The sequence below is a fragment of the Calidris pugnax genome, unplaced genomic scaffold, assembly GCF_001431845.1.
Source record: "Calidris pugnax isolate Ruff unplaced genomic scaffold, ASM143184v1 scaffold45, whole genome shotgun sequence".
Classification (NCBI taxonomy): Eukaryota; Metazoa; Chordata; class Aves; order Charadriiformes; family Scolopacidae; genus Calidris; species Calidris pugnax.
In genome coordinates, this window is record NW_015090764.1 from 1,405,473 (window position 1) to 1,433,050 (window position 27,578).

At 48.2% G+C, this 27,578-nt stretch overlaps 1 protein-coding gene across 5 annotated transcripts in view; it reads right to left on the reverse strand.

Annotated features, from left to right (window-relative positions):
• Positions 1-286: 286 nt before the first annotated feature.
• Positions 287-27,578, reverse strand: part of ACACA (acetyl-CoA carboxylase alpha) — a 138,337-nt gene continuing 111,045 nt past the window's right edge. For all 5 annotated transcript variants that reach the window (XM_014959434.1, XM_014959519.1, XM_014959280.1 and 2 more), the window contains 9 exons: positions 27,338-27,434; positions 23,841-23,937; positions 23,001-23,136; positions 17,246-17,423; positions 15,832-15,944; positions 5,386-5,540; positions 4,503-4,673; positions 2,193-2,329; positions 287-484 (listed from right to left, as the gene is read on the reverse strand). In XM_014959434.1, the coding sequence (XP_014814920.1) occupies positions 358-484; positions 2,193-2,329; positions 4,503-4,673; positions 5,386-5,540; positions 15,832-15,944; positions 17,246-17,423; positions 23,001-23,136; positions 23,841-23,937; positions 27,338-27,434 (1,211 nt within the window). In that variant the 3' untranslated portion in view covers positions 287-357. The remainder of the gene's footprint in view (positions 485-2,192; positions 2,330-4,502; positions 4,674-5,385; positions 5,541-15,831; positions 15,945-17,245; positions 17,424-23,000; positions 23,137-23,840; positions 23,938-27,337; positions 27,435-27,578) is intronic.

The following is a 27,578-nucleotide window of genomic DNA, read 5'->3' on the forward strand; positions in this document are numbered from 1 at the left end:
CTTCATTGCCCGGCCGTAGCCCTGGGGGGTGGCAGCCCGACAGCGAGCCGCTGCCCTGGTCCAGTCACGCTTTGTTAAATAAATAAGGTACAGTTAGACAGCTGTGACTCAATCCCGCAGGCGCTTGTGTTTTATACATTTTTCCTCGTGTCTCTGGCCAAAGAACACACTTCCTCTGGTCAGTCTGATTTGAAAAAATAAAAATGTCACTCTTCCAGCGTTTCCCTGAGCCTCCCCGTCTCGGTACAGTGGTCGCAGTCGAGCAGACAAAGGGCAATTCTGAGCTTCTTTTTTTTTTTTTTTTTTTTCCTTTCCCTCCACTGTACCGGGCAGGGGGAGTGTGGGAAATCGATGCTCTTACGTTGAAGAAGGCGAGTCCATTGTGGAGAGGATCCGCACGATCTCGGCTCGCTGGGTGGGTGATATATGCTGGGTCATGTGCACGATGGAATCCATGGCAACCTCGGGATTGGCCTGGACCAGGCTGGAAAAAGGCAAGAATTAAGTGAGAGCAGCCCCGGCACCACAGCGTGTCCCACAGCTCCTGTCAGCCCCGAGGGGGACACTGGAAATAGGGGGACACCAGCGATGGGACGGGGCAGCGCTGGCAGGAGCTGACTGCCAGCAGCCCAGGAGCTGTTTGGAGCCTCTGGTGCCACCCAATTTCATAGAATCTTCTAGGTTGGAAGGGACCTTAAAGATCATCTTGTCCAACTGTCAACCTAACTGACAAAAATAGACCCCCACACAACAAACAAGGAGCATCATCACTGAACCAGACCTCCCAGCACTACATCAACCCGTCTTTTGGACACCTCCAGGGATGGTGCCTCAACCCCCTCCCTGGGCAGCCCCTTCCAATGCCTGAGAACCCTTTCAGTAAAGAAATGTTTCCTAATATCCAGCCTGAACCTCCCCTGGCGCAACTTGAGGCCATTTCCTCTTGTCCTGTCGCCTGGGACTTGAGAAAAGAGACCGACCCCCACCTCTCTACACCCTCCTTTCAGGGAGTTGGAGAGAGCAATAAGGTCTCCCCTCAGCCTCCTCTTCTCCAGGCTGAATAACCCCAGTTCCCTCAGTTCCCTCCCAATTTGCTGGTGGCCGACCAGCCCCGAGGCTGAGATCCCCAGAGGATGGACCCTGGGGAGGCCAGGAGCTCTGGAGCGTGCCCTGACCCCACCTGCAGCACCTTCAGAGGTGCCAAAAGCACCCACATCCCCCCCTCCCAGACACTGCAGAGCCCCATCCGCTGCAGCACGGATGGAAAAATGGGTGGAAATAATGGGAAAAGACACCCTACGGAGTCAGACGTGGGATGTGGGAACCCACTCACTCCACAGTTGGTGCCCTCCTCCCAGCTCTCTCAGAGGCAAAGCTGCTTTAAGAGACCTCCAGTTTAAGACATAAAAATTATCCAAATTAGATCTGTTCCAGTCTAGCAAAGTGTTCAGCTCGTGAGGCTTAACCAGCTCTGCTGGATGAGTGTGTGTGGAAATGCACACAATAACCCTCACAAGCAGGAGGAACAGATACTCTACCAATGTTTTAGTATTTTGGGGGGTTATTTGGTGGTGTCTAAACAGCAGTCAAAGGGAACTGGGCATTTTATGACCTTGAGCACAGAAGAAACAAGGTAGTATGGCCTGTGAAGGCTGGGGCTAGAAAAAATAAAGGGAAGGAATCCGTGAGGAGATTCTGGTCGTGTGTGGTCAACACACCCCTTTGACAACAGGAGCCCAGAGATTTGCTTTCTCCCCCAGTATGTGGCCCTCCCAAATATTTTTGCATTATCTGCCTCAAATGGAGAAAAGACACGTTAACAGAGATTTCTGTGCCCCGTCTCAGTGAAGGGTGGGTTTGGGCAGGGAGGGTCAGATGCTGCTGGATCAGATTCTGCCCAGCTCGAGGCCCTGGCAGCAGCAGCAGCAGCAGGGCCTGGGCAGGAGGAGCAGGAGGAGCAGACTTTGTACAAATCCCTCTCTCCCAGCAGCTCCACATCTACCCCTGTATTTGCATTTCCAAAGGAAACTGTGTTTCAAAAACTCCTGCGTTTGCCAGTCAAAAAAGCCTACGACTGTGAAGTGTGTGCGTAAGTGATGGATCCACCTCCCTGAGTGTGTTTGAGATCAGAGGGTGAGGGTTGTCCCAATGAAAACCCTGCGGGGCAGGGGCAGGGCGCGGCGCTGCGTTACCTGCGGATCTGTTTGAGGATGTAGTCCCTCGAGATGTATTTGATGTTTTCTTCCACAACTGAGCGAACACCTTCTTCTTCCGTCAGCTGTTTCTCCAGCCACTCCACCAGGTCCTTATTGCTGTCCCACAAGTAGGCCTGCAAAGAAACCACACGTGTCACCTCCTGGCCCAGTGCTGCTCCCCAAATTTAACTCCCAAGTATTGGCAGCCGCGGGTAAAACGTTTGGCTGGAGCCCTCTGTGGTTTCCCAGTGCGTGGGGCTTTTATAAACACAACTAACAACTAGCAAAAGGCAGAAGATGAAATATTTCTTTTGCATTTCCATCTGTAAATGTGACTAAAGGGAACCCTGGAGAAAGCCACCACCAGCCCCAGAAGCTGCCCCAGGTCAAATCCCAGTTCCCTTCTGGGAGAGAAGAGAATTCACCAGAATTCTGGCGAAATCTGACTGTCCAGAAGGGAGGGCTTCCAGAGAAGCCGCTGATCTGGGGCTTCTAAACTGCCATGGAATCTATAAGCCCTTGTCACCCAAAGGCTGACCCAGTATTAGTGTCCCCCAACAACCACGGGATCCCTCACCCATCCCAGAACCTCTCCAGCCCCTTCAGCCGGTGTGTGCCCAGCAGAGGAGTGGGGGTGGCCACGTCCCTGAAACGCCTTGGCAATAAACCCCCTTTTTCCCTTTTGCAAGATCATTTCACCTGATATTTGCGAGGTAGTTGACTACATAATAATTCAGGAGTGTGTTAGACGCCTAATAGCCTTCTCGCTCCTCTCTTCTCCTCTCATTTTCTTTACAAATCATTTAAGAATCGTTTTGTTAATGGTTTCCGGAAAAGCAAGTACCGCCATTAGCACTCATTCATATTTATGTCATTTTATTTGGGTAATTAAACACAAAGCTCGTCATTTAAAGGTGCACTATCCTTCTCTGTTATCACTGAGAAGTCAAAGTCAGAATGACAATGAGCTGGGTGCAGTAACACCATCGGTGGCCGTGGGGCTGGTGGGCAGAGCCCAGGAGAAGCCCAGGAGGGATGTTTGTGCCCCCAAAACCCAAGCTTTCCCGGAGCTGATTTCCCCCCAATCCCTGCCAAGAGCAGAGAGGAGCGTGAAGGGGGCCCTCACCTCATCAGCCTCCTCACTGCTCCCCCTTTATTTATATTACCACTTTCCCAAGTCCAAGGAATTGCCTCCCTCTTCCCTGGGACTCTCCCAAGCTGAGGAAGCTGCTGCTTCCCCCACGGGCGACGCGGGGGCACAGCCCTGGGGACAGACCCTACCTCAGCCCCTGTATCTCACGCTTGAATAAGAAACTGGGATTATTTTTCTTCCCTTCAACGTTACGTACGAGATTGTCTTCAACCAGTGATGTCATTTCAACCTCAAGATTTTGCTTATTTCGTTGTTTTTTTTCTTATTATTATTTCAAACTCGTTAGGTTTTGCTCCCTGCTTCTGCCCCCAGACACGCCAGAAATGCTCCCCGCATACAAAGTAGGGCACTTTGGAGGATTTCAGGGAAGGGAAAAAAAAACCACCCACCCCAAGAAGCTGCCTTACGGTTGCAGACCTGCGTAAAGCTCGATTTACCCAAGAATCCCAAAGCTTTTAGTTTAGGAGAATATTTAATACTCTTATTAATCATTTTTAATCCGTTTCCTTTTAATTAAGAAACAGCATGATGCTTTCCTATCAACATATGCCAGGGAGCAGATTAATTGTGGCTTAAGATAACTCTCCTTGATTGGTGTAATGTATTAGCTAACGAGATGCCCGCTTTTAAAGACGCTCAGACACTACCTTGGAAAGCCTGCTGCCCTCCAGAGAACACCCCCCCCTGTTTCTGGAACCCCTGAGTGTTTGTGACTTTAAAAATAGAATAGAATAAAATGAAATGAAATAAAACGAAATAAATAAATAAAAGACTCAGCTTGGAGGACTGTGACAAAAACAACCTGAGAGCAGCTCCAGAGATCACTCCTCGGAGGTTGCCAGCTTCAGAGTTGGCGCGCAATTAAAAACCAGGAATCCTCAGCTCTGGGATGAGAGCAGGATTGTGGGCAGTGCCAAGTGACACCCCCAGCCCCAAACCCTGCAGTTGGCTCTTATGGAGGGTCCGTGCCCCCTCCTTGGATGGCATTAAACCACTGTGCACCCCAGGGGACACCTGGCAGGGGCTCCCCGGGCTGGGACACGGCAGCGGTGAGGGACTGCCAGGCACCATCCCCACCACCTCCTGGTCCAGGGATGGGAGGCTCAAGCCCAGGACAATAACTACAGCCTTGGTCAAACTGGTTTTTCATTTACCTTCACTGTCCCTTCGACTTCCACGAACCAGCGCCTCAGCATAGCCTGGATCTGCCCGTCTGTCAGCTCGGGGTTGGCATCGTGGATCTTCTTTTTGACCACATCTTCTAGAAGAAGCCGCCTTAATCTCCAGTAGAAGAAGTTACGGGAAGTTTTCCAGTCTAGAATGTCCTGCCCGAGACAGAAGGGGAGAAGCAGAAATGAGTGAGGGACAAGACTCACCTGGAGAAATACATACACTTTAATCCCCACGGCAAAAAAAGGCTTGAGCTCGTTATATTTGTAGTTATACCACTTGCAGACAAGAAATACAAACACTCCCACATCTGAGCTCTGAAAACTCCCACCCTGTTGTACCACCCAGTCACCAGAGGCTACATTCAGTCTCCTTTGTCCCCCAGAAGTCTCTTCCCTTCTGCAAGAAGCTCCCCAGATGGGCAGCACAGCCCGAGACACTCACATCCCAGGGGAAAGGGGACCAGGAGCATCTCCTCGGCCGGGATCCCAACCCTGACACCCCAGCAGCTGAGGGTCCCCACGGGTCCCCACTTCCCCGCCTTCCCCCTCTGCTGGGACACACTGCACCGTGCTCACTGGGGTCTGGATGTGCTCATTAATGAGCTATGGGTGAGGGTCAGAACATGTGGGGCCTCAAATGGACATGGATCAGGTCAAGGTGCCAGAAACCACCATGTGCTTGTGTTTTGGGGCCAGAAAAGGGCTGATGGGAGGCTGATGGGGTTTGCTCCTGTGGGGAGCAGAGGTCTATTTGCAGGCCCACGGGCTGCCTCCAGCAGCACCTTGTCCCCCTGGAGACTGTCATTTCCCCACAGGTGTCAAACCCTCCGAGGAATGTCCCCGGGGAAAGCTCCCTGGTACTCACAGTTATGGCCCCTTTCTCCTGCATGCGGCCGGGCGTGTCGTGCAGGTCAGCAAACTGCATGGCCACCTGGTGGTAGATGGGGATCAGGAACTCCTCCCGCTCCTTCAGCTTGGTCTCCAGCTCCTTTCGGTCCGCGGGGCTCAGCTCGGGGGTACCTGCAACCGGGCACAGCCACCTTGTTAGAGACCTCTGAGGGTAAAGCAAGGGGTGCTCGGAGGAAAGACGAGCAGTTCTGGACAGTCCAGAGGGAGAATGGAGAGGTTTCTTCTCTTCCTCCACACAGGTGGGACCTGGAGTGCATCTGGCCGGGGCAACCACCGCACCACCAGGTCCCAGCAATGCCAAGCAGAGCCTTGACTCAGATTCCAGCCCAGATTTCCTGCCACTGATATTCAGGCCAGAGCTTCAAAGGAGTTTTCACCGTGGAAACTCTATTCCATTTAAATGCCAATGAGCTGAGCCATCAATTAAGTGACATTTACTGGACTTACTCCTAAAAAAGAGTAATGTCCCAACACGCAGTTCATTTAGCAAGAAACACGGACAATGTAAAACCACCCACAGAATTTCAAGTTCTCCTGCAGGCTGGTTCCTGCCAGTAGCTGTTGGAGCCACCGCCTCAGACAGGAAAACACACAAGTTATGCCAGAGATGCCAACCCCCCTCACATGGAGTTCACCAGCGATGGGCACACACTCGGCTCAATCACAGACCCCCACGATGGACCAGAATAAAACTGTGTCAAGAAGATAATGTCCTGTGGAGTTCATAATTTTTAATTTATCTTAAAGCACTCAGCTCAGATAAAATTAACTTTGATTAAAACAAAACCATGCATTTAACAGTTTCTGATCAATTTTGAAATTGCCCGACCCAGCCTAAGCCAGGCAAAGGGAAAGACATGGTCCTCTGGAGGCACCTCGCAAGTCCTGCAGCAGAACAAGGTGCTCCTTCCCCCAGCTGATCCTTCAGCAGAGCAAGAATATAAATCTATAAATCCCCTCGTCACCCTCTAACAGGCCACGGGGAGCGTAACCATAAGTGCAGCCCTTCCCCTGAACCTGCAGTAATTTACACCAGGTCAAAGTTGGTCCAGAAGGAGGTGGAAGCTTCTCCTGCACTCACCAACACACGCGCCAGAGGCCCTTGTGCAGAGGCAGAGTATTTAGAGCCAATCTGAGCTCAATTTAAGCAAAGCTCGCAATCGGAGCCAAATTATACGGTGCTGGATATTCTGCTGAATTGTGCCGTTTTTTAACCTCCCACCCACACCAGAAGCTCTGGTTGCAAGTTCAGGGCCCCAGAGACAGCTGCCTCCCGTCCCCCTCCCCTCTCAAAGCCGAGGTCGCTGGCAATCTGCAGCTGGGTCATGGGGGAGTCCTGCTCCCAGGGCTGGTGGGTTGTAACATTCAACTGTCCTACAGCACCTTCCATTCAAATGTTAATGTAACCGCCCTGCGCCTGGGAGATGGGCAAGTGTGATTGTGTCTTCAGCACAGAGAGGAGCTGAGACCTAAACCAAAGAGGTGTCCTGCCCAGGACCACAAGAAGTGAACTGAAGAACCTGGAACAAAAGCTGGCACACCATGAGGACTGCTCTCTTTTCCTTGTTGCCTGAGCACCATCACTGCATTTTGTGGTGTGTGAACACCACCGAGCCTTTTTTGGTTTTAATCTTTACCATTTGTGAAGGAACATCAATGAGATTAAAAGGAACATCTACCATTACATCCCCACCTATCATTAAACCACCACACTTCCAGGTGAGGTGACCTGGAAGGCCATGGCTGGGGAGAGGCAGGGGGACAGCTGAGCAATGGGGGTCCAGTCTGGAACCAGCAGGAAGCCAGAGCAATCCAAGTCCCTCCCAACACAACCAGAGGAAATTAGCAGACACAAGCTCTACAGAAGCCCCAAGGAGAGGGCACAGTGCTCAGTCAAAGGGTAGACTCCCAGCCACAGGAGGTCCCGAGTCCCAGACATACCAATGGGCTCACAGAAAGCCATCAGATTCATGCAAGGAAAGCCCATCATGGGTTTCCAAGCACAAAGACGCAGATATAAATCTGTTCTGGAGAAGCCTCTAAAGCCCAGGAGATGCTTCTCCTTTCCCCTGAGCACCCCAGCCACACACCATCCCCTGCCTCCTTCTAGGGAAGGAATGTTTTTATGTGCCAATGGGGGTCCAGTCTGGAACCAGCAGGAAGCCAGAGCAATCCAAGTCCCTCCCAACACAACCAGAGGAAATTAGCAGACACAAGCTCTACAGAAGCCCCAAGGAGAGGGCACAGTGCTCAGTCAAAGGGTAGACTCCCAGCCACAGGAGGTCCCGAGTCCCAGACATACCAATGGGCTCACAGAAAGCCATCAGATTCATGCAAGGAAAGCCCATCATGGGTTTCCAAGCACAAAGACGCAGATATAAATCTGTTCTGGAGAAGCCTCTAAAGCCCAGGAGATGCTTCTCCTTTCCCCTGAGCACCCCAGCCACACACCATCCCCTGCCTCCTTCTAGGGAAGGAATGTTTTTATGTGCCTCCCAATATAAATGTTACCTAACCTTTCCAATGCTAGTAAGAAGGTTTTAATTAAGAGAAGCTACTCTTATAACCTCCAGAATAAAGAATTATCTATATTTATCCATGTTACATTCACAGGCTCCTGCACCCTCCGTGTTTTAAATGGCAGAGCGTGCACTCCAGCCAGGAGCACTCATGTATTCTGGCCGATCTGCCAGGCTGGCCGTGTACAGTCCAACCAGCCAGGCCCAGTAATGATTTAGGTGAGATTAACAAATATGTCAATGTCTATTTTCTGCTTAATTTAAAAGCAGCGTCTATAAAGATTTTTGACTTCTGAACCCTGTTCTCCTGGAAGAAAGAAGGTAACAATGAGGAGGGGGGATAAAGAGTGATTATCCCATCATCGATCGTTTGTCAGGAGCATTTCTTATTCACTGGACTATTGTAAAAAGCTAAGCTCTCGATCAATCCCGTAAGCCCCCTGTACAATTAAATATCTTGGAATGGTTTTCTTTCTTTCCTAGTCAGATCTCGAGGCCTCGGGGTTTTTCAGAAAGCTGGGGCTTTATTTATTTATTTCTGGGAAAAAGAAGTCTCCTTCCACAAATCTTACACCGGTAAGGAGAGGGGAGATAAAATATGGGATTCCTTTGCTCTAAAGGTACTTGACAGTTAATGAAACTGTTAAAGTTTAAATCATAGGAACATTATAGACCCCTAGGTATGGATCGGCTGCTAATCAATAGAGAAACAAAAGGAGCAGCTCTCAGGAAGGGCCACATTAGGATGCGAACACCAAGCGGGGGGGGGTTGGCATTCAGGTGGGGCAGGCAGGTGAGACAAGATGCAATTTAAAGGAAGAAAGAACACGTGTGACCTTCCCAACTTGGCAGGCAGCACAGGACACTTTCTAAGGCAGCACTCTAAGTGCCATAAAATGTCACATTTATCTTGGATTGCAGTTTGCTCTGCAGCCTGCGAGCTCACTTGTATCTATATATAGTGCTGGTACCGTCCCGGCCAGCGGCACGATCGGAAAAGGCCGGGTAAATGTCTCAATCCGGCTCTCCACGCCTTTAACACCTACCCACGCCACGACCTCTTCATTCTGTGCTGTCTTTTCCCTACTCTTTTTTTGATCAACAGCAAAACTGCCTTAAACGAGTTGAAAAAATGCCCTGGGGAAGCAACAACATCGAGCGCATCAAATCAGGAGCGTCTCTTCTGAGATCCAAAGAGCAGGCACCGGGGTCTTGCCAAAACGCCCTTCACCCTGCAAAAACTCTGCCTGAACAACAGGCAAGAGCTCTGTCCCTGATAAAACCCTCCACTCACAACCTACAAAAGCCAGCTTAAAACCATACAGACGGGGATTTCACCCCAAATGTCCCCAAATGCTTCCTGGAGAAGCTGGCAGCTCGTGCCTGTCCCTGTTCCCCATTGCCCCCCCCCTGCCCCGTGCCCATCTCTGCCCTGGGGTGACACCAGCCACCTCATGCCATCGGCATGAGCGGAAAAGGCCGGGTAAATGTCTCAATCCGGCTCTCCACGCCTTTAACACCTACCCACGCCACGACCTCTTCATTCTGTGCTGTCTTTTCCCTACTCTTTTTTTGATCAACAGCAAAACTGCCTTAAACGAGTTGAAAAAATGCCCTGGGGAAGCAACAACATCGAGCGCATCAAATTAGGAGCGTCTCTTCTGAGATCCAAAGAGCAGGCGCCGGGGTCTTGCCAAAACGCCCTTCACCCTGCAAAAACTCTGCCTGAACAACAGGCAAGAGCTCTGTCCCTGATAAAACCCTCCACTCACAACCTACAAAAGCCAGCTTAAAACCATACAGACGGGGATTTCACCCCAAATGTCCCCAAATGCTTCCTGGAGAAGCTGGCAGCTCGTGCCTGTCCCTGTTCCCCATTGCCCCCCCCCTGCCCCGTGCCCATCTCTGCCCTGGGGTGACACCAGCCACCTCATCCACCTGCTGCAGCCTTTTGGGGTGACAAACTCGTTTTTTTCCATGTGCTCCAGCCCAGAACAGGCCCCCAGACCTCAGGTGGGGGCTCTCAGGACCCAAAAGAGTAAATGCCAAAAATCTACAGATGCCAAAAATCTCTATTTGCCAAAACAAGCCCTTTGCCCACCCCGTGGGGAAGCGCTGCCCGGCCCCTGGGACAGGGACGTGCTTTATAGCCCACCAGCCTGGAGGAAGGCTCCGGAGGAGTCATCCTCCCCAGGGAGACAAATGGAAAAGCTGCTGCTGTAAATCCACGCGGAGACCTCTCCCGTAAAGCGCCCCGATACCCAGTATCAATTATACTCCTCTCCCAAAAGTTAAGGGGAAGCATCAGGGCAGGGAAAGCGACATCTGAACTATTTTGATTTGTGCCCCCCATTAAAGAAAAACGTCTCCTCTGAAGAAGGTGGTTTTCCCCAGCACCCCTCTGGTGGCAGAGGGGGTGTCCCTGGGGGGGGTCCCGCGGTGGCTGCAGCGGCTGCGGTGGCAGGGGCTGCCTTTAATAAAGTCCCTGCCAGATGGAAATGGCTCAGCAGGACCATGAATCACAGCTTCCCATAACATTTAGTAGCAAAGTGCTTTTTTTAAATATGACCAGTTTAACAGGTTAGACAAAATGACTTCAAGAAATGTTATTGTAGGTTCCCTCTGATTGCAGAAAGCCAGGCAGCTTCTGAATCAATTTGATGGTTTATGGTTTCTAAGCTGCTAAAATGTGGGATTTTCTCCCTCACCCTCGGCGCGCAGCCACAGCACGGCCAAGCACTTACTTGTCCATTTTCTTGCCTCTTCCTCAAACAAGCCCTCAAAGACCTGGGCAAAGCCCAGCATCAAGCCTCTGACCCCGCTGATTTGTGGCGATGGCCCCACACTCAAGCTCGAGGAACCCAAAGACACAGTTCTCCTTGGAGGAGCTGGGATGAGATTCCCCAGCCACAGCAAGAAGCCACCTCCTCCGAGCACAGGGTTGAGGATGTGCCCATGACCCAGCACTACAAGAGGCCACCCTTCCTCTGGTGCCACCACCCAGACCTCGGTTGCTCACATACACCTTTGACTCTTGCAAATCCCCTCCACACCTCTGGTTCTCAAAGATGAGTTCTACCACATCAGTAGCAGCCATTTTACCAGACTGCAAAGGAACACTCATAACGACTGACTATCTCAATGTTACAATTACTACAGGTAAATTTCAGGATTGTTTTTTAACCCAAGTAACACCAAAAAACCCAAGCTAAGTTCAATTTCTCTTGGCATCTGCTTCTGGCCATTCCTTTCAGCAGATCAGTCAAATCCCACTGCAGGATGTGCTGGAAGGGCCCATAGGAGACCATCTCTGGAGAAGCACAGCAGTCACTCTGCACCCAATGCCATCATTAAGCCTCCATTTTAACCCTGGTGATGAACGTCTCACCTCATTTCCACACCCGCAACAACAATCCTCCTACTCCAATCTCACCTTCTCTTCCTCTGCTGTTCACAAAGCTCTCACCAGATCAAAATCCAGCGAAGGCAGCAAGATGCCAACCGTGTCCGGGCTGCCCAGGCACCGCCACCCCCACCCCAGCTGGAAGGAGCAGCTCCAGAGGGGAGAGGGAAGGTCACCCGGAGCCACTCACGTCCCCGGAGAGACAGGCCTTTTCGGATTGTCGCTTGTTTCTTTAAATGAGACTGCTTGTAATTGCCTCACTAAATATTCAGTAGGATTTATGTTATAAAGGTGCAGTATGAAAGAGCAGAGAAGGTCACACATGCTCACGACAACGGGCTCAGAATTTCCTTGTACAACTGCACCACGAGATGTCCCACCCTCCTCCTTCCAACCCTTCACTCCCGAGGCCTCACCCCGGATCAGGGCAAATGGGCAAAGTGTGGCAGGTACATAATTCCCCAAAAATTCCTATTTTGGGGGAAACATCTATGATAGCTCTCCTGGGAAGATATTCAAGATGCCAACTGTGATGAAGGAGGTGACAGAAAGCAGTACTCACTCTTCTACACTCACGATTGTGAATTAACAACAATTTAAATGCAGCGGCACTTGCAAATAGAAGCAGTTACTGGGAATCAGCATCGCCTAAAAAGACAAAGTTACAACCACTGACTGCATTTGTCCAAGACTTCAGGAGAGATGGAATCTCAACAGCAGCATTTTTCTTAGTTGTTGCTCAAGAAAACAACCGGCATTTTGATTAATTACAACGCTGAACAAACAACCTCCCCCTGCAAAAAAAAAAAGAATTACTAGACTTTAGAGCTGCAATCTAACAATCTAAGTCTCCAAGCTAAAGCTCGGAGGGGGACAGGTCAGAGGATGGAAGAGAAGGAAGGCTGTGCCAGGCTGTCTCCAGGCCCCAGGTGGCACAGCTGGGGCAGAGAGGGACCCAGCACCGTTGTTTGCAGGAGAAACTGCTGTGCTAAAGGGTTCAATTCTTGAGTGTTCACTCATTATTTGGAAATTTAAGAGAAGTTTAGCACACTCTTTACCCAAATAAAGTGCGAAGTAAGTCAGAAGGCAGCAGCAGGGGCTGCTGGAATATTACCTGTGGGAAGGGGAGGGAATTTGTAGAAAACTATCACTGCCTCCCACTTCCCAAAGGGCTGTTTGCTCCCCCCTCCTGCACCTTGTACAGTGTACACAGGCAAAATGAGCATCTAATTCCAAATAAAACTAAAGATGCGCCCCAGCAGACGGGCAACTATGTCATAGGATCAGCTGAAGAGGATATTCACACTATTACAACATATACCTGGTGATGTTTCCCTTCTGCTATGAGATAAATACCTGACAGGAGAAATGTGAAAATGCAATATCCACCCTCGCTCTCACTTGAGCCATTTGGCCATTTCTTTCATTCATATTCCCCCACATTTTTGGGTGCATTACACCGTGCATCTGACACATTACACGCCCGGAATCTTGCAGAACAAAGTTACTTCTTATTCCACTCCTAAACGCTTGACTCTAATTGTAATAAATAAATAAAATAAAATTGGATCTCTGCATGTTGAACTCCGGCCCGAGGCCTGCAATCTGAATTGCTCCTACATTTCTCCTTGCACACCTACTGCATGTGGAAACGTGCTCTGGGGCAGGAGAAGGACCATCCTCCCCTTCCTCGCCCTTTGCTCCGCGCCGTTGGCTGGTTTGTCACAGCCCAAACCCTGAGTGACATTTTAATAAAACACGGGGCTAATAAACATTTCAGGAGTAGCGCCGGAGAATTGATAATGAACAGATTTATGTCAAATTATTCAATATCTGCCAGCCTTCCCTGCTCTCCTGCTCCCCAGTCACAAGTCCGACCCCAGTGTGGGAAGATGCACTGGGAGGAGAGCGCTCCCCACCCCTCCGCAACAGGCAGGGCCCTTCCCACCCCCCCCTGCTCTTCAGCAGCTCCAGGGAGGGATGACAGCCATTCAGGGGTTAAAGAGAGGCAGTGAACCCCCAGCTAATGAGTAAGAATTCAGCAGGCAGTGTAAGATAAATGGAGCTTTCTCTGCTTCTGCTGGAGTCAGCATGAACTGCGGCCCTGCGGCTTGTTTGTGGCAAATGGAGTGCGCGAAATATCAAAGGGCAGTGATCCAGAAGAAGACCGACTTTGACAAATTTTAAATTGGCCAGAAAGAAAACCAGCAAAAAAAAAAAAAAAAAAAAAAAAAAGGGAAAAAAAAAAAAAAGAGAAAAAAAATTATGCAATTCAGTGTGTCCTGCAATCTCGGCTTTTCCCGCTACAGAACCGAATTAGTGGCAAAACAACAGCAATGATCGCCCGATGTTGGGAGCAATTACGAGCCATCTAAGTGAGATGCTTATCAGTGACTGAAGCTTTTAGAGCTCTCGGTATGTACAGTTGTAAGTGACTTGCTCTTGTGTTGCAGTCATTTTAATTAAAGTGTATGGAGTTTGCTGGGAGTAATTACCCTGTAGAGGAAGAGGAGGGGGGGAAAAAGCCCCGAACAGGCTGCTGCCTCCTCACATAGAGCAGCCTTGGATTTTTGAGACTGTTGGCAGAAAACTGAACCCCCTCTTCCTCCCTGTATTTTCTTCTGGGGATGCTGGTGCAGGTCCCACCAGTGGGATTCAAGGATGCTCCGTGGGTGTCCCACACCCACCCCGGGAGACAGACCCTCTGGAAGTGCCACCTGACAAGGACTAAGCTCACATTCTCTGCTCCCCACCTTCCTCCACGGCATCAAGATTTACACCCTCCAGCTGCCCTCTTTGTCCACAGCCAGTGACTCTGCTCCTGGGGAGGATCCAGCCCCGCACAGCACACTCCGCTTCTTTGCAGAGGCAGGAGGTTGGTTTGTTGGTGGGCAGAGCCGGTGGTTTTTACATGAGGAGAAGGGAAATGCTCTCAGCAAACAGTGCTCCTGCCGTAGTGCCATTTATCTGCACGGACTGGAGCTGACTGCTCAGCACTTTGCCTGCTCCGACCACCCATCTGATTTCTCCTTCCCTGGGGACCTGCACCAGGGCTGCCTTTACCCTGCCTGAGTGTGAAACTCCTCGGGAGAGCATTAGTCAGGGCCCTGTGCTGGGGCTCCACAGCTCCCTGTGGTCACGCTCTCTATTTGCTCCTAAAGGGACACCGACAAGTCTCACCGAGGTCAAAAGTGAGGTTTTGTGAAAAGAATCTCCTCCCTGCAACTACAGCCATTGAAACTGGGTTTTAATTCCAGCAGACAGGGGCAGCCAGAAGAGCACATCCACCCCCTGGGTACCCAGAATGTTCAGGAGCAAGACCTGAGCTCAGATAAAGCTGCTGCCTTGTGCTGGTCTGCAAACCTCCACCACCCTGACCTGCTCTGCCCAGACAGCATCAGCACAGTGAGAGAAAACAAAGAGAGTGTCACAATACTGTCATTATACAAAAAAAAAAAGAAAAAAAAGAACAAATGTCTTCGCTGCTCTCAAAGACATCAGTAAGAACCCGGTTTGCAGCAAGCCGTCTGATTCCTAACGCTCCCCGCACCCCTCACAATTATTATTCTCTTCCCAAGGCACATCAGAATGGTTGTTTTGTGTATAAATTGTTGCACTGCCATAAATTAAAAAAAAAGTCAAATAATAAAATGTAACTGCAGCAATAGCCACGATTTATCAGTCATTTGCAGAACACTTTTCCTCCTGAAGGATCCCAAAAGGCTTTATAAATTCTAACCACCCCACGTTACATGCTTCTTCCACTACTGAAATGGAGTCAATTTTGGAGGTAAAAAGAGGCTCTGTAAGATTATACTCTTATAGGAAGAGATAGTAAAGAACTCTTTAAAGAGTCTATTCCCCTGAGAGAGCACATATCTGATATTAAGTGCATTTTGCCGCACACTCTGTATTTTGGGCTGTTGGGTGGGCACCAGGAGCTGGGATCGTTTGGAGCACGAGGCACAGTAATAATCCAAGGCAGGCAGGGAGGTGCCAGCCACCCAGCACCACAGGTCACCCCGCATTTTAGTGAGGAGCTGAAGAATATTGTTTATTTTCTTGGAGATATCATTACTCAACACTAGCTCAGAAACACAGGGATAGTCCAGCAGCCTAAAGTGTCTTCCACCAATTTCTTAAGTTACACCAAATGACCCCAGCTGAGGGTTTGGCCCATGAGCTGAGTAACTGCTGAGATGGAAACTAGACTCAAGCATCTGGAGTAAGTGTCTCTTGCAAGACCCATTCAATTAAAAAAGAAATCAGTTCAAAAAGACACGATATTACACACACCCCAAGCACGCACGTGAGTATCATCCCTCTCATGTACCTACATGCAGCTTGTCTCAGCTGGTTTTCTTCCCAAGTTAGATGACGGTAAATAAAAATTATCATGAATTTGATAAAATGCCTCAGTGCCCCTTTTTAAGGTCTATAAACACATTCATTAGCCAGCAGAGGAAGGGATCAGACATACCCAGGCGCTCTGCCAGGCGGATGTACACCGGGTCCACTCGCCTCATCGTCTTCACCAGGTCCTTCCTGCGGAATTTGATTTCCACCGTCCCCTCCGGCTCCAGGATCCCTCCTCTGAGCAGTGACGGGGAAAAGAGAAAAGAAAGGCACTTTCAGGTCATCAGACAAGGGGAAACACAAAACGGAACGGTTCAATGTTATCTAGAAAGTATGTAAAAGAAGAAGAGAAGGGGTGGACGAGACAAAACAAAGAGAAAGAGAGAACAAGAAATAAAGAATCTTAGCTATCATTTATCCAACACCACAAACGCACACCAGGCTTCACAGAAACAGGTTTATCCAACAGAATTTGGTACAGGCAATGCTCTTCACACTCTCTTCTAAGCTGTGACCTGAAAGCTCTTTGGAAAGGCAGGTAAGCTTTATGGAACAAACCAATTAACCGGCCATTTTCATTAGAGATCCTGCCCACTTCCCAGGTCAGAGAGAGAGGAGCACGTGATAGGAAACTTGGGCTTGGGAAATAAAATCATTTCAGTCTTTAACTGTGAGGGTGGCAGTAACAAGGAGGAGGAAGGTCAGTGCTGAGGGTGAGGGAACAGCAAGAGCGATGAGAATTATTACAAAGGTTTAACGGTTCTTAGGGACAGGATGACACATTTTGCAAAATAATCTCTTTCTTGGCTGCTGGAGCTCAAGACCTCTAGAGTCCAACTACAGCTCTGCAAACCACACACGGTCCTTCCCGATGTCTGGCAAGGTGGGGAGCTTTTTATTCTTCCCCCAGAGCAGCTGCCCAGGAATTCTGCCCTGCTGAGATGGCCGGGGTTGAGAGGACACCCCGACAGCACAAGATTCATGCTGTCCTTCTGTGCACCTTCCTTCTATCTGCTACCCCAGCTGGGGCTGGCTTCTTCCTCCCAATGATTCAGTATCTCTATATTTTAGAGCTGCTTTAAAATATTTTTAGAAACCTGCTTCCAAGACCTGTCTGTAGTTTTATATCCTGAATCACCAATAAGTAGAACTTCACTTACGCAAGTTGTATTTAATTAAAGAAGCGCAACGACCCAAGCGCCGATACGACAGATAGTACAACACTCGGGGATTTTAAAGTAGACACTTATTTACACTTATTTAATTTGCAAAATTGTTTGCACAGGCACCTGTTTCAAAGCACAAAGCAGCGTGTGGAAATATCAGAATGGTAAAAAAAAATAATCCTAAGTACCAACATCTCGCTGTGCTTTGTGAATGTCAGCCATGAACCTCCTCAGAGGCTGGCTCACACCCCCTACAGAATTTACCCCATCTAAGTCTGGCTCAAGAGACTCTCCAAGCTTCTGGCTCAGCCGGGTGATTATGCCTCAAAGCAGGAAGTTTTGGAGGGAGGAGAAAGCTCCCCGGGGCCGTACCTGCTCTCCCGGTCTGCGTACATCTCCATGTGACGAGGGTTAATGGTGGGGTCGATCACGGCCCAGGACCCTCCTCTCAGCTCCGCTTGGGGTGGGATGTAGATGAGGACGGGCTGACGATACTCTCTCAGGCCATCCACAATGTAGGCACCAAACTTGAGCACTTGGTCGTACATGTCTGTGGAAAAAAGGACACAGCTCTTGAAGGCACAGCACGGCAGGGCTCCAGCCCTCTCACGCTGGCTCAAACTGGGGGAAAAACACAGTTATTCAGCTCTTACAACCACCTCCTGCTACAGCACTGCCAGCTCTGGCTGGTGTTATCTGGTCCTGGGCAAGATGGACTTGCCATCTTGCAATGAGATGCTCCCACAGCAGCATCCAAGGAGAAAAGAGATGTTCTCACAGCTCCCAGCCATGGGACCTCCCCTCTGGAGATCTGCTCTGGTTGCTTCCCCCATAACCACATCCAGTCACAAAGCATGGACTGCAGGGTCCTCAGGTCACACCAGCCAGTCCTACACCATGTGTCCTGGAGAGAATCCACCCCTTCCTTCCCAGCCAAACCAGTATTTCAGCCATTCTGGAAGTCAGGTCAGCTATTTCTGCACTAAATATGAGCACAGCCACCCAATTTTATAGAATCATAGAATGTTTGGGTTGGAAGGGACCCTAAAGCCCCCCCAGTGCCACCCCCTGCCCTGGGCAGGGACACCTCCCACCAGCCCAGGTTGCTCCAAGCCCCCTCCAACCTGCCCTTGAACCCCTCCAGGGATGGGGCAGCCACAGCTTCTCTGGGCAACCTGGGCCAGGCTCTCACCACCCTCACACCGAAGAAGTTCTTCCCAGTGTCTAATCTAAATTTCCCCTCTTTCAGTTTTAAATAGTTCCCCCTTGTCCTATCACTCCACTCCCTCAATTTCAAACTCAATACCACGGACCAGTGTCATGATTCATGTAACGTTTGTGGGGCACCGACCAGCAGCAGACCTTTTGCATATCTTTATAAAAATTAGCATGTGGGGAGGGTTCAGATGTGAAATAGCATTCTTCTCTTCTGGCATTAGAATTTGTTTAAGGCATTTTTGCTCAAAATTAATAAGAACAACTCCTCTGTGTAAAGACAGTACATTGAAAATATCAGCCCCAAAGGTGATTTAAATAAAAGAGAAAAAAGGAAGGCAAAAGAATTTATATCAGATGATACAGTTTATAATGGATATAGTTTGTAATGGAAACAGGCACCCTCTTATATATATATTTTGTTACATATAATTATATATAAAAGTATCAAATCAAATACACAAGAAATGAAAAATACTTATTAAGATCATCTAGTCCATTTCTTTGTTCACACAGAACTGTATCCTACGTTTCTTTTCCAGTGCATTTTAAAGCTTTCATTTAGAAATCCAAAACAATAAATCTACTCGTTCTTTAGGGCCATTTCCACAGCCAAATAGATGAAATTCTCCTCAGTATTTCACCAAACTTCCCCTCCTTCCCCATCCCTATTAATTTCATATTACTTCTCCTTGCACCACCCTACAGAATCTCTCTGCTCCTTCGGGCTTGCTATAAATAGCAGTAGGTTTTTCAGTGTTTTTTTCTTTCCTTAGACACACTACAGATACTCATTTCTCATATCTCCCAGGACGGTATTTCCAATCCCCTCCATCGGTTTAGTTCCTTGCTTAGCACCTCCCAGTTTGCCTAATTTTTTCTGGCCATTAAAATACCAGTGGATAGAACAGAAAAACTAAGTGGTCTGTATGTATGAGCCCTTGGATTCTTTGGGAGAACACACAAGCATTTACTTATATGCATATATATGTATATATGCACATTAAGATATATAGAGCAAGTGAGAGAGAGGTGTATATACATGTGTGTATATATCTATTAGTACCATAGGCACTGATGAGATCTCTCCATCTCATTTGCAAGGTCATTGTCCAAGTCCCCAAGAAAAGGAGTTTCACGTTATTTAAGAAATGTCAAATGCTGATGAAGAGAAGAACAATTCATTTCCTCTAATTGCAAATAAACATAAATTCTGGCAGAGACGGCGGGGACTGAGAACCAAACAAAACTCTAACCTTTTCCTTTGTCCTGAGCAAAGAAAAAGACCTCAAAAGGGGTGACAAATTTATTACTAATTACACAATTATTTTATTATGTAGTGCTAGTAATAAACCACTTGAAGTACTTTCAGCTAATTCTAGTGTTAAGAAAATAATTGCTTGATTCAAATTATTTTAACTGAATTAATTCTTTACTAGACATTTTTTACTAGTGCTACATAATAAAATAATTGCGTAATTAGCAATACATTTTTCATTCCTGCCAAGGGTATATATTTTACTCAGGTTAAGTGCAGAAAAAAAGAAGTGCTACTTGTTTGAACAAGGGAGGAGGAGGAGCAGAGAAATTGAGAAAAACTTGATGCTTTCTGTGCGTAACCCCAAATCTCTCTGGGGGTTCCCAGGTGGCATCAGCAAGGTCAGGGTGGCATTTCTGTGCCTACAACACTTCCAGGATCTGACTTGCAAAGCCATCCAGAAACATGAACTTCACTGCCATGGAGTTCTCTAAAGAGTTACACCTTTTGGGATCCTACAAAACAGCATTTAATTTTCCTAGAACGTCCCAACAGCCTTAGTTGAATATTTTTTATATGGATTTATACCAACTGCTGGCTTCTCCTGCACCTCAAAACTTGCTGCTGCAGGCTACAGCTGTGGCTTCTTAGGCTACAGATAACCCTTAAAACTTTCTGATCTGGCTGTGAACTCCTCTGCTGCTCAGATAAGGAAGAGCTCATCACACAAAGGGTCCCCATGGTGCCACGCACAGCTCCAGGCCACGGAAGCTGCTGAGCTCCAGAGAGGAGCCCAGGGGACCCGTGGTGGCCACAGGCTATGGAGGGTCCCTGCTCTTCTGCAGGGCTTTTTCCTCCCACCATCTCAACCGCTCCATTTGCACACACGTACCAGTTCAGCAAGGTGTGGACTCTTCAAGAATGTCTATTTTGAAGAGGTAAAATCTAAGTAGAGTTGATGAAGATCATAAAAATACTGCAAATACAACTCCAGACCCGTGCCTGCATTCCCCATACCCAAACACCACAACACATAACCTCCCTGATTTACGTTAACGCTGTGTTTGACTGTGAAAGCAGGAAACATTTCCCATACTGTGAGTATTGCCTCTTGTTTGCAATTTTGCTGAATTCTCTGCTCTTACGATGGAAAATAGTGCACCCAGTGTGACTGCTGCAGGTGGTGAGTGATGCCAGGTCCCACTGGTGCCCACTGCTCTGGGGCTGAGCCGCCCATACAGCCCGAGTGCAAACTTTATAAACTGTTACTACTGTAACTACCACCCTTACTCTGCTTAAAACAAAACCTGACCATTCCCACCCCCATCCATGCACAAAGAACCCCACACACATTTACAGAGCCGCCTGTTTGCACAGCTCCTCTTGTGAAGAAGTTGCTCACGGTGCGACTGGAGAAATTAAAGTTAAATATTATATTTCTGGGCCAGATTTAACTCCTGTATTAGTTGAAACCCGAGCATAATAAGCCACGTGCCAGACAGAAATGCTGCAGAAGTCCTCTAGAAGAGCAGTGCTGCTCGGTAGCTTCATCCCCTGCCCGCTCAGCTGCTACGCGCAGACACAGGATCTGCTGGAAGCTGTTCTCATTCCCCTGCCCGTGTAAATATTGGCAGTGGGATGCAGGGAACAGGCTAGAAAGGCAGCAGACAGCTTTTTGCGCTTTCCATCAGGTCGGGCAGCGTGCCCTGAACCTCCAAAGCTGGAACGGATCTCATCAGCTTGGCTGGATTATCAGATAGGACCTGAAGGTAAACACCAGGCGTGTGTCGGCTGCAGACACAGAACGTCCCTCCTAAACCCATTACACGCGGGCGACACCGTCAGCCCGCACCCAGGTAATCAGAGATTTAAAACAGCCTTTTCATTCTGCCCATTTCTTTCTTTTTCCTTTTTTTTATTGTTATTTATAACCCGTCCCAGGAAAAAATAATAAGTAAAAACATGAAAAAACCAACTGCGAGTGCCCCCGTACACAAGCGGCGCCGCAGTTTAATGTGGCGGGGATTTGCATGCGATCAAACTATTCATGCCGAGTCCAAGACCCTGGTGCTAATTTCCAGTAAATTTCACGCTTGATGTCTCCCCGTCGTGGGTCACCGCCGGTTCGCCTAAATAAACCACTTCCAAATGGCTCCTCCATCTAAATATTCAAGCCAGTTTTTATAATTTAATTTTGCATTATGCTGAATAGCCTTCCGGCCAGATAGAGCTCATTGGGGGAAACCACCACCACCATTGTGATACGCCTTTATTTATGTTACTTATTTATTTATTTTACGGCTTGAATTAGACCTCCTAGGCCGACTAGTAAAGAGGGTGGGTTTTTTTTTTTTCCTATCTTTTTTTCCCCCCCCTCCACTAATGTCAATTTTCAGCATAGCAAGAGCTGTCTCTAATCTTTTCCTACTCATTACACACAATTTTGGAGTCATTTTACCCACAGTGCAGTCGGCTCCTGGCAGTGTGTTTGTGTGCACTGAGGGGTGGCATAATTGTTTATTTTCCCTCCCTGCATAATCCCCAGCCAGCACTGAAACCAAAACCGCAAACAACTCCCCGAGGAGCCCCCAGAGGGTCAGGAGAGACCAAAATCGCAGGAAAATGCAGGGACCAGGGTGCAAATCATAATGGCTCTGCTCTTCCCCCTCCCCGTGTGGGTCCAGGCGATATGAACATCAGCATCCTCCAGGGACCTTCTCCACCTTGGGCTTCTGGTCTCACCTCCAAAGCTAAACTCAGGAACCCAGCAAAGGGTTCACCAGATCTCAGAACACGCTAAGGCAAAATAATATCATAACTTCACCAAGCATTCATTAATCAACTACTTCCCCATAAATTGGAAAGTAGGAAAGCAAGTCACTCAGGGAGTGCGGTAGCAGCACACGGAGCAGAAACCACCCTGAAAGGTAACAGGTATTTTCCCAAGGAAATAATTTTGCCATCTTTTGCCATCTTCCACCTTTGCATCTGCAAACCCAAAGGCATTGCTTTGTGTCCTGCTCAGGAGACACTGTCACCCTCCCAGTCCCTCCAGAGCAGGAACTTTAATCGTGCTAGAGCATCTCTAACTTTTCTCCTGTGTTTGTTAAGTGCCACATGTCACAAGAGGCTGTCATCTTCTACTTATTTAAATTTTATAGCATCAATCTCACATTCTTGGCACTTCACAAAAATTTCAAGTAGCAATATGAGGTACAAAAATGTAACTGCTGGTATATTAACTGAGAGGTTTTAGAACTGTTCATACGACCATCACCACCCAAAGAGTCACCTGGGGAACAGCCCTCCCTACGACAGCATCACAGGGGGAAAAATTGTCAACCAGACAATGTTTCCCCTTGATGGAATATGCCTATACATTTCTGATATGCCATAATGTTGCCTTATCCAGCCCCGTTTTTAAGCTGAGGCAGAAGGACATTAAAGCTTTCTGAGCAGAAGGGGGTTCCTGCAATTAGGATTTAATTAGCACAGGTTGGCAGCTGGAAATTTTGTTAGCAACTAGACCACCGTTACCACCCAATCACCTGGTGTCCCTGCAGACGATGTGGTCAGTTCCTAAAACTGTGTATGAGGGTAGATATAAAAATACAACTGCGTTGCTTATTTGGAAAATAACAAACTGAGGATTACCTTTCATTCCCCCGGAGAAGCCTCTCCAGTTGGCAAAGACCATCAGGGGCAGCCCCTCTCGGTTGAAGTCATTGATGGCCTGCGCCGTCTTAAAGGCCGAATCAGGGAACCACACCTGGCCAGCCTGCTGGATGATCTGTGGGCAGTGGACAAGGACTGTTAAGCCTTGAAACACGTTAACAGAAGAGTTAGCATGAAAATATAGAAATGGATGCAGCAAGAGCTGTGACGTGGAATTATATGGAACAAGGAACAATGGAAGTAAATGTGAACAAGGAACACAGCAGCTTCGGATCTGCTCGCCCACAAAAAATTCAGGACAATCCTTCTGTCACCAACATCAACAGGAGTGTCCCCACAGGTCTAGCTAAGAGGAATGGAGATAGGATGGAAAGCCTGATACTACATCTGCTGTTAGAAGGTGAAGGAGAAGAAGAGAGAGAAAAGTACATGCAAAGGAAAAAAACCCAAAGAGATGATGCAGGGCCAGAGCTGTGAAATCAGGCAGGAGAAAAGCAAAATGTCAGAGCAGAGTGAGCATGAAACACTCTGGTCACGGCAAGAGAAGAGGGAAATGATTTTTGCTGGCCAGATCTCCTGGGCCCTTGTCCCTGCATCTCAGCTAAGTCCCAAGAGAAGCTGAGGAACATGTCTCCTGTACAAACGGCCAACGCAACTGCCCGCTCTCTCCTCCCAGCAGCTGCTGGGCATTAGCACCAAGCAATGGCTATACATTTTGTCCCATATTTTTGGGGGAAAAAGTCCCATCAAAACAAGTGCTCTTTTCCCCACAGACACTTGCAGAGGACAAACAAGCCACCGAGCACACGTTCAACCTACCTTGGCCTCCGAGTCCAGGTTTGCGGGATCAGCGGGGATGCTGAGCTCCACTGTTCTCGTTTCTACGGCAACTACTCCTACAGGTATTCCTCCCAGCCTGGCAACAGGAGAGACAAATCAAAATTCATATTTCTACTCTTACACAACTAGACTTTTTTTTTTTTTCCCAATTTGCATCAAAATACTCAAGAGAGACAAATCACGCAAAGGGTGGAAGGAGCGTTCTGGCCTTTTGGAAGAGTTTAGGCACACGGCTAAATTTCAGAGCGGAATTTACAGTTCTCAAAGCAAAATCTAGTCCTAAAAAATGGCACATACCTCACGAAAAATTAAATAGAATAAACCAAAGCCCAAATTTTGAACGATGTAACTACATCTCCACCACCCTTAATCTCATACTCTACAGATTTTGATACTGATGCTCTTGCTCAGAAAAAATACGCAGACCCCAAGGCTTCCCAAGCCCTACTTTCAAAAGCATGGTCAGCTGATGAAATACATCCAGAGGCCACACGTCTAAGCCACGCTGATGTCTCAGTCACCCCAAAGACGGGTGGAAGGTTTGGGTTTGCCTGTCTATCTCCTCCTCAGCCCCTCTGCTGGGGATGCCTGCGAGGGTGAGGAGGGTGCAGGGCAGAGGGATGGGCAGGGAGCGCAGGCACCGGGGAGGATGGATGCTCAACTCCACATTCTGCAGCATCCAACCCCGCCGTTAGACAAAAGGCATCTCGCTTGTGATGAAAACCACCTCCTCCCAGGCTGGGAGTCCCAGCAGAGCCCACGCTCCCTCCTCAGCCACCTCCAGCGGGACGAGACGCGCTGCAGCAGGCACAGAGACAGGGCCTGTGTGCACTGGGGGGTTGGAAATATTCCCATTCACTATGATTAAGAGTCTGCCTAGAAACCCGTAATTGCAGAAGCCGTCTTAAATCGGTAACTTATAACTTCTATATTAGGGCCCATGTGACCTAATAAAGAACATCTTTATCCAAGTATTACAGTTATTTATTGAACTTGAAAACAGCTCAAAACAACTTCTGTTTTCCATTATACTTCATATAAATTTTATCAGGCTAGCACATGAAGATGCTACATCTTGTTTTATAGTGTGTCCCTGGACAAGTTGCCATAGAATAATAAAATACAATTTACAGCCAACAGCACACATATTCCAAACATACATACAAAAGATGAGTTTTGGCAGCACTTACAGTAACAATCCCAGAAGAATACATTCATATTTGTTTTTTTCAAAATGCCACTGCTTTGGAAAGAAGTCAGTTTCATTTGTATTATATATACCTGCGTGTGAGAGTCCAAAGCAACTTGGAATTTGTCAGAAGAAAGGAACTGCAAGTGAAGCTGAGCATGGGCCTGGGCAGAGACCTTCCAGCTTTGCCAAATCATTGATTTCCCCCGTCCCCCTGGTGTATTGCTAACCTAAAAGCCTTTAAATAATTACGGGATGTTATGAGATAAAACTTTAGAGTGTCAGGGATGGCAGATAAAAATACCAAAGTGTGCCAAAAGGTCACAGGACATCTCAAGGTTATGTGCTACAATCAGGAGCGGAGTCAGCAGGTATTTTCGGCTCCTCTCAACAATGTGTAAAGATCAGAAAATATTCTGAGTGGAAAGTGGTACCAGCACTCAGCCCCCAAGGCAGTTCCAAATGCATTTAAGACCCTCAAAAGTCCTAAGAAAAGAGCAACAGAGGAACATTTTGCCGGAACACAGCTCCTGATGGCCATTTTAGAGCTGTCCTCAGTGGACACAACCCTCTGAGATACTGCACATGAGCTCTAGTGAATGCCACAAGCTTTGCTATCTCACCTCTGGCCCTCTGACCTTCACTAGGAGGACTCTGTAGAGATGTGGCTTCAAAGAGTCTACAACAGAAATGCGAGCTCCCAGTGCCAAATATTCTGGCCCCCCATGTGCTATCAACACCATGGAGATAAGAAAGAGCAGTGATTCATGGCTATGCTGGCCGGGAGCCCAGCTGGCTACCCCAGTTGTGCTGTGTGTTTCTCACAGTGGTGTCTCTCCCCATCTTCCACTGATGCTCTGGCAATCAAAGACAGCACCACTGGGGATGTCCTGGCACTACGGTCGGTCCTTGTGTCACCAGTTTGGTGCAACTAGAATCTGATGGAGTCAGACCCCAGGGATGGCCACAGGACTTGCAGAAGACTGTAAGCATTCTGAGGTAATTTGGCTGTGGGTTGTTGGCACTGTGACACTGAGTGTGCGGGTGGTGACAAAATCTGAAAATAAAAGATTTTTCTTTGATGCAGAGTTCTGCTGGGAGCTGAGGCCCCCTGAGCACCCCTCGTGCACAGGCACGACCGGATCTCATTAAGGGAACACCTGAAGCCTCCAGGATCCCATTCAGACACTTCAGGTTTTTTTTTTTTCTCCTCTTTCACTCATTAACAAAAAAAAAAAAAAAAAGGCTGACAATTAACCAAAACACCAGACACAAAAGAACAGGCTGACAATTAACCAAAACCACTGACATCAATTAGGAGGGGGGAGTCTGCTGGAGGCAGGAGTATGAAGCTGGTGGCAGCCCGAGGAACGAGGAGTGACAAAGGACGAGCGTGTGGCGTTTGGACAGCTCGAGCACGAGTAGGGGAAACTCAAGGGAGATAAATGTACTCTTTCAAAATGGCTTTATTCTGAGAGGACGTAGACAATCAGCTTAGGAAACTCACAGCACCATTTTGGAGGGGCAAAAAACTAAAGAAACTAGAAAAAAAGGTGACTGAGAGGTTTTGAGCCCAGCTGTGATTTGCATTCTGTTAAAAGGCAGGATCCCTTCTCCAGGCTTCTGCTTCCTGCCAGCCCTGAGAGTTCAGGGACCTGCAGCACCCAGAATGCAAATATTTTCAAGGCAGGAATCTACATTTCAAGGCAACAGGAACATTTTAGAATCCTGCACAGGTGCCACTTCACAGCAAGGTAAGGGGGAGTGACTCCCCTTGGGAGGAGGGGAGAGCCACAGCTCTGCGGAGCTACGTGAAAAACAGCCAAAATCAGGTGTTGTGGGTGCTGCCTTGGAAAATGCTGCCAATTATTCCACACAAACCTCAACGCTAAGCTCTTCCCTATGCAGAGTTTATTGCAATTTGCTCTAGTCTTAGCAAGTAGTTTCTTGCAAAATAAGATTGCAAAAGGAGAAACCATATAAATGCACCTTCAACTGAGCACAAGCTGCACGAAAGCCTCCCTGCACCAGGGACCCACACACCGCCTGCCAGCATTCCTAACAATCTCTCTCTTTTTGGCTTTTGTGGATGGTAAAGCTGTCACCTCCGAGCAAAAGAGGAGAAACGACCAGACCATGCTTCATTCGTGTGGTGAAGAAGTATCCTGTCCAAGTAAGGTCTTATTTTTACTTACAACCATCAACTTTCAAAGGAGGTTCTAGAAGAAGGCAAAGCGTAACGAAAACTTGATTTCTACAAATGTCTAAAATGCATCTCAGAATTTACCTTGCTCTCCCAACCACAACTGTCTGCGCCCAGGGCTGCATGATCTCCATGAACGAGCCATTGTCAAAGAAACCACTCAGCCACTGTCCTTTTTGACCTAAAGGGAAGGGAAAAAAAATGGAAATATCAGAGGAGGGAGGAGGGAGGGAAGAAAGAAAAGAGAATATAAAAGGAGCAACTGAAACTTGCCTAAAATTGCCAACTGGAGAACTTGGCGCGGTCTTTTTATTTATTTATTTTT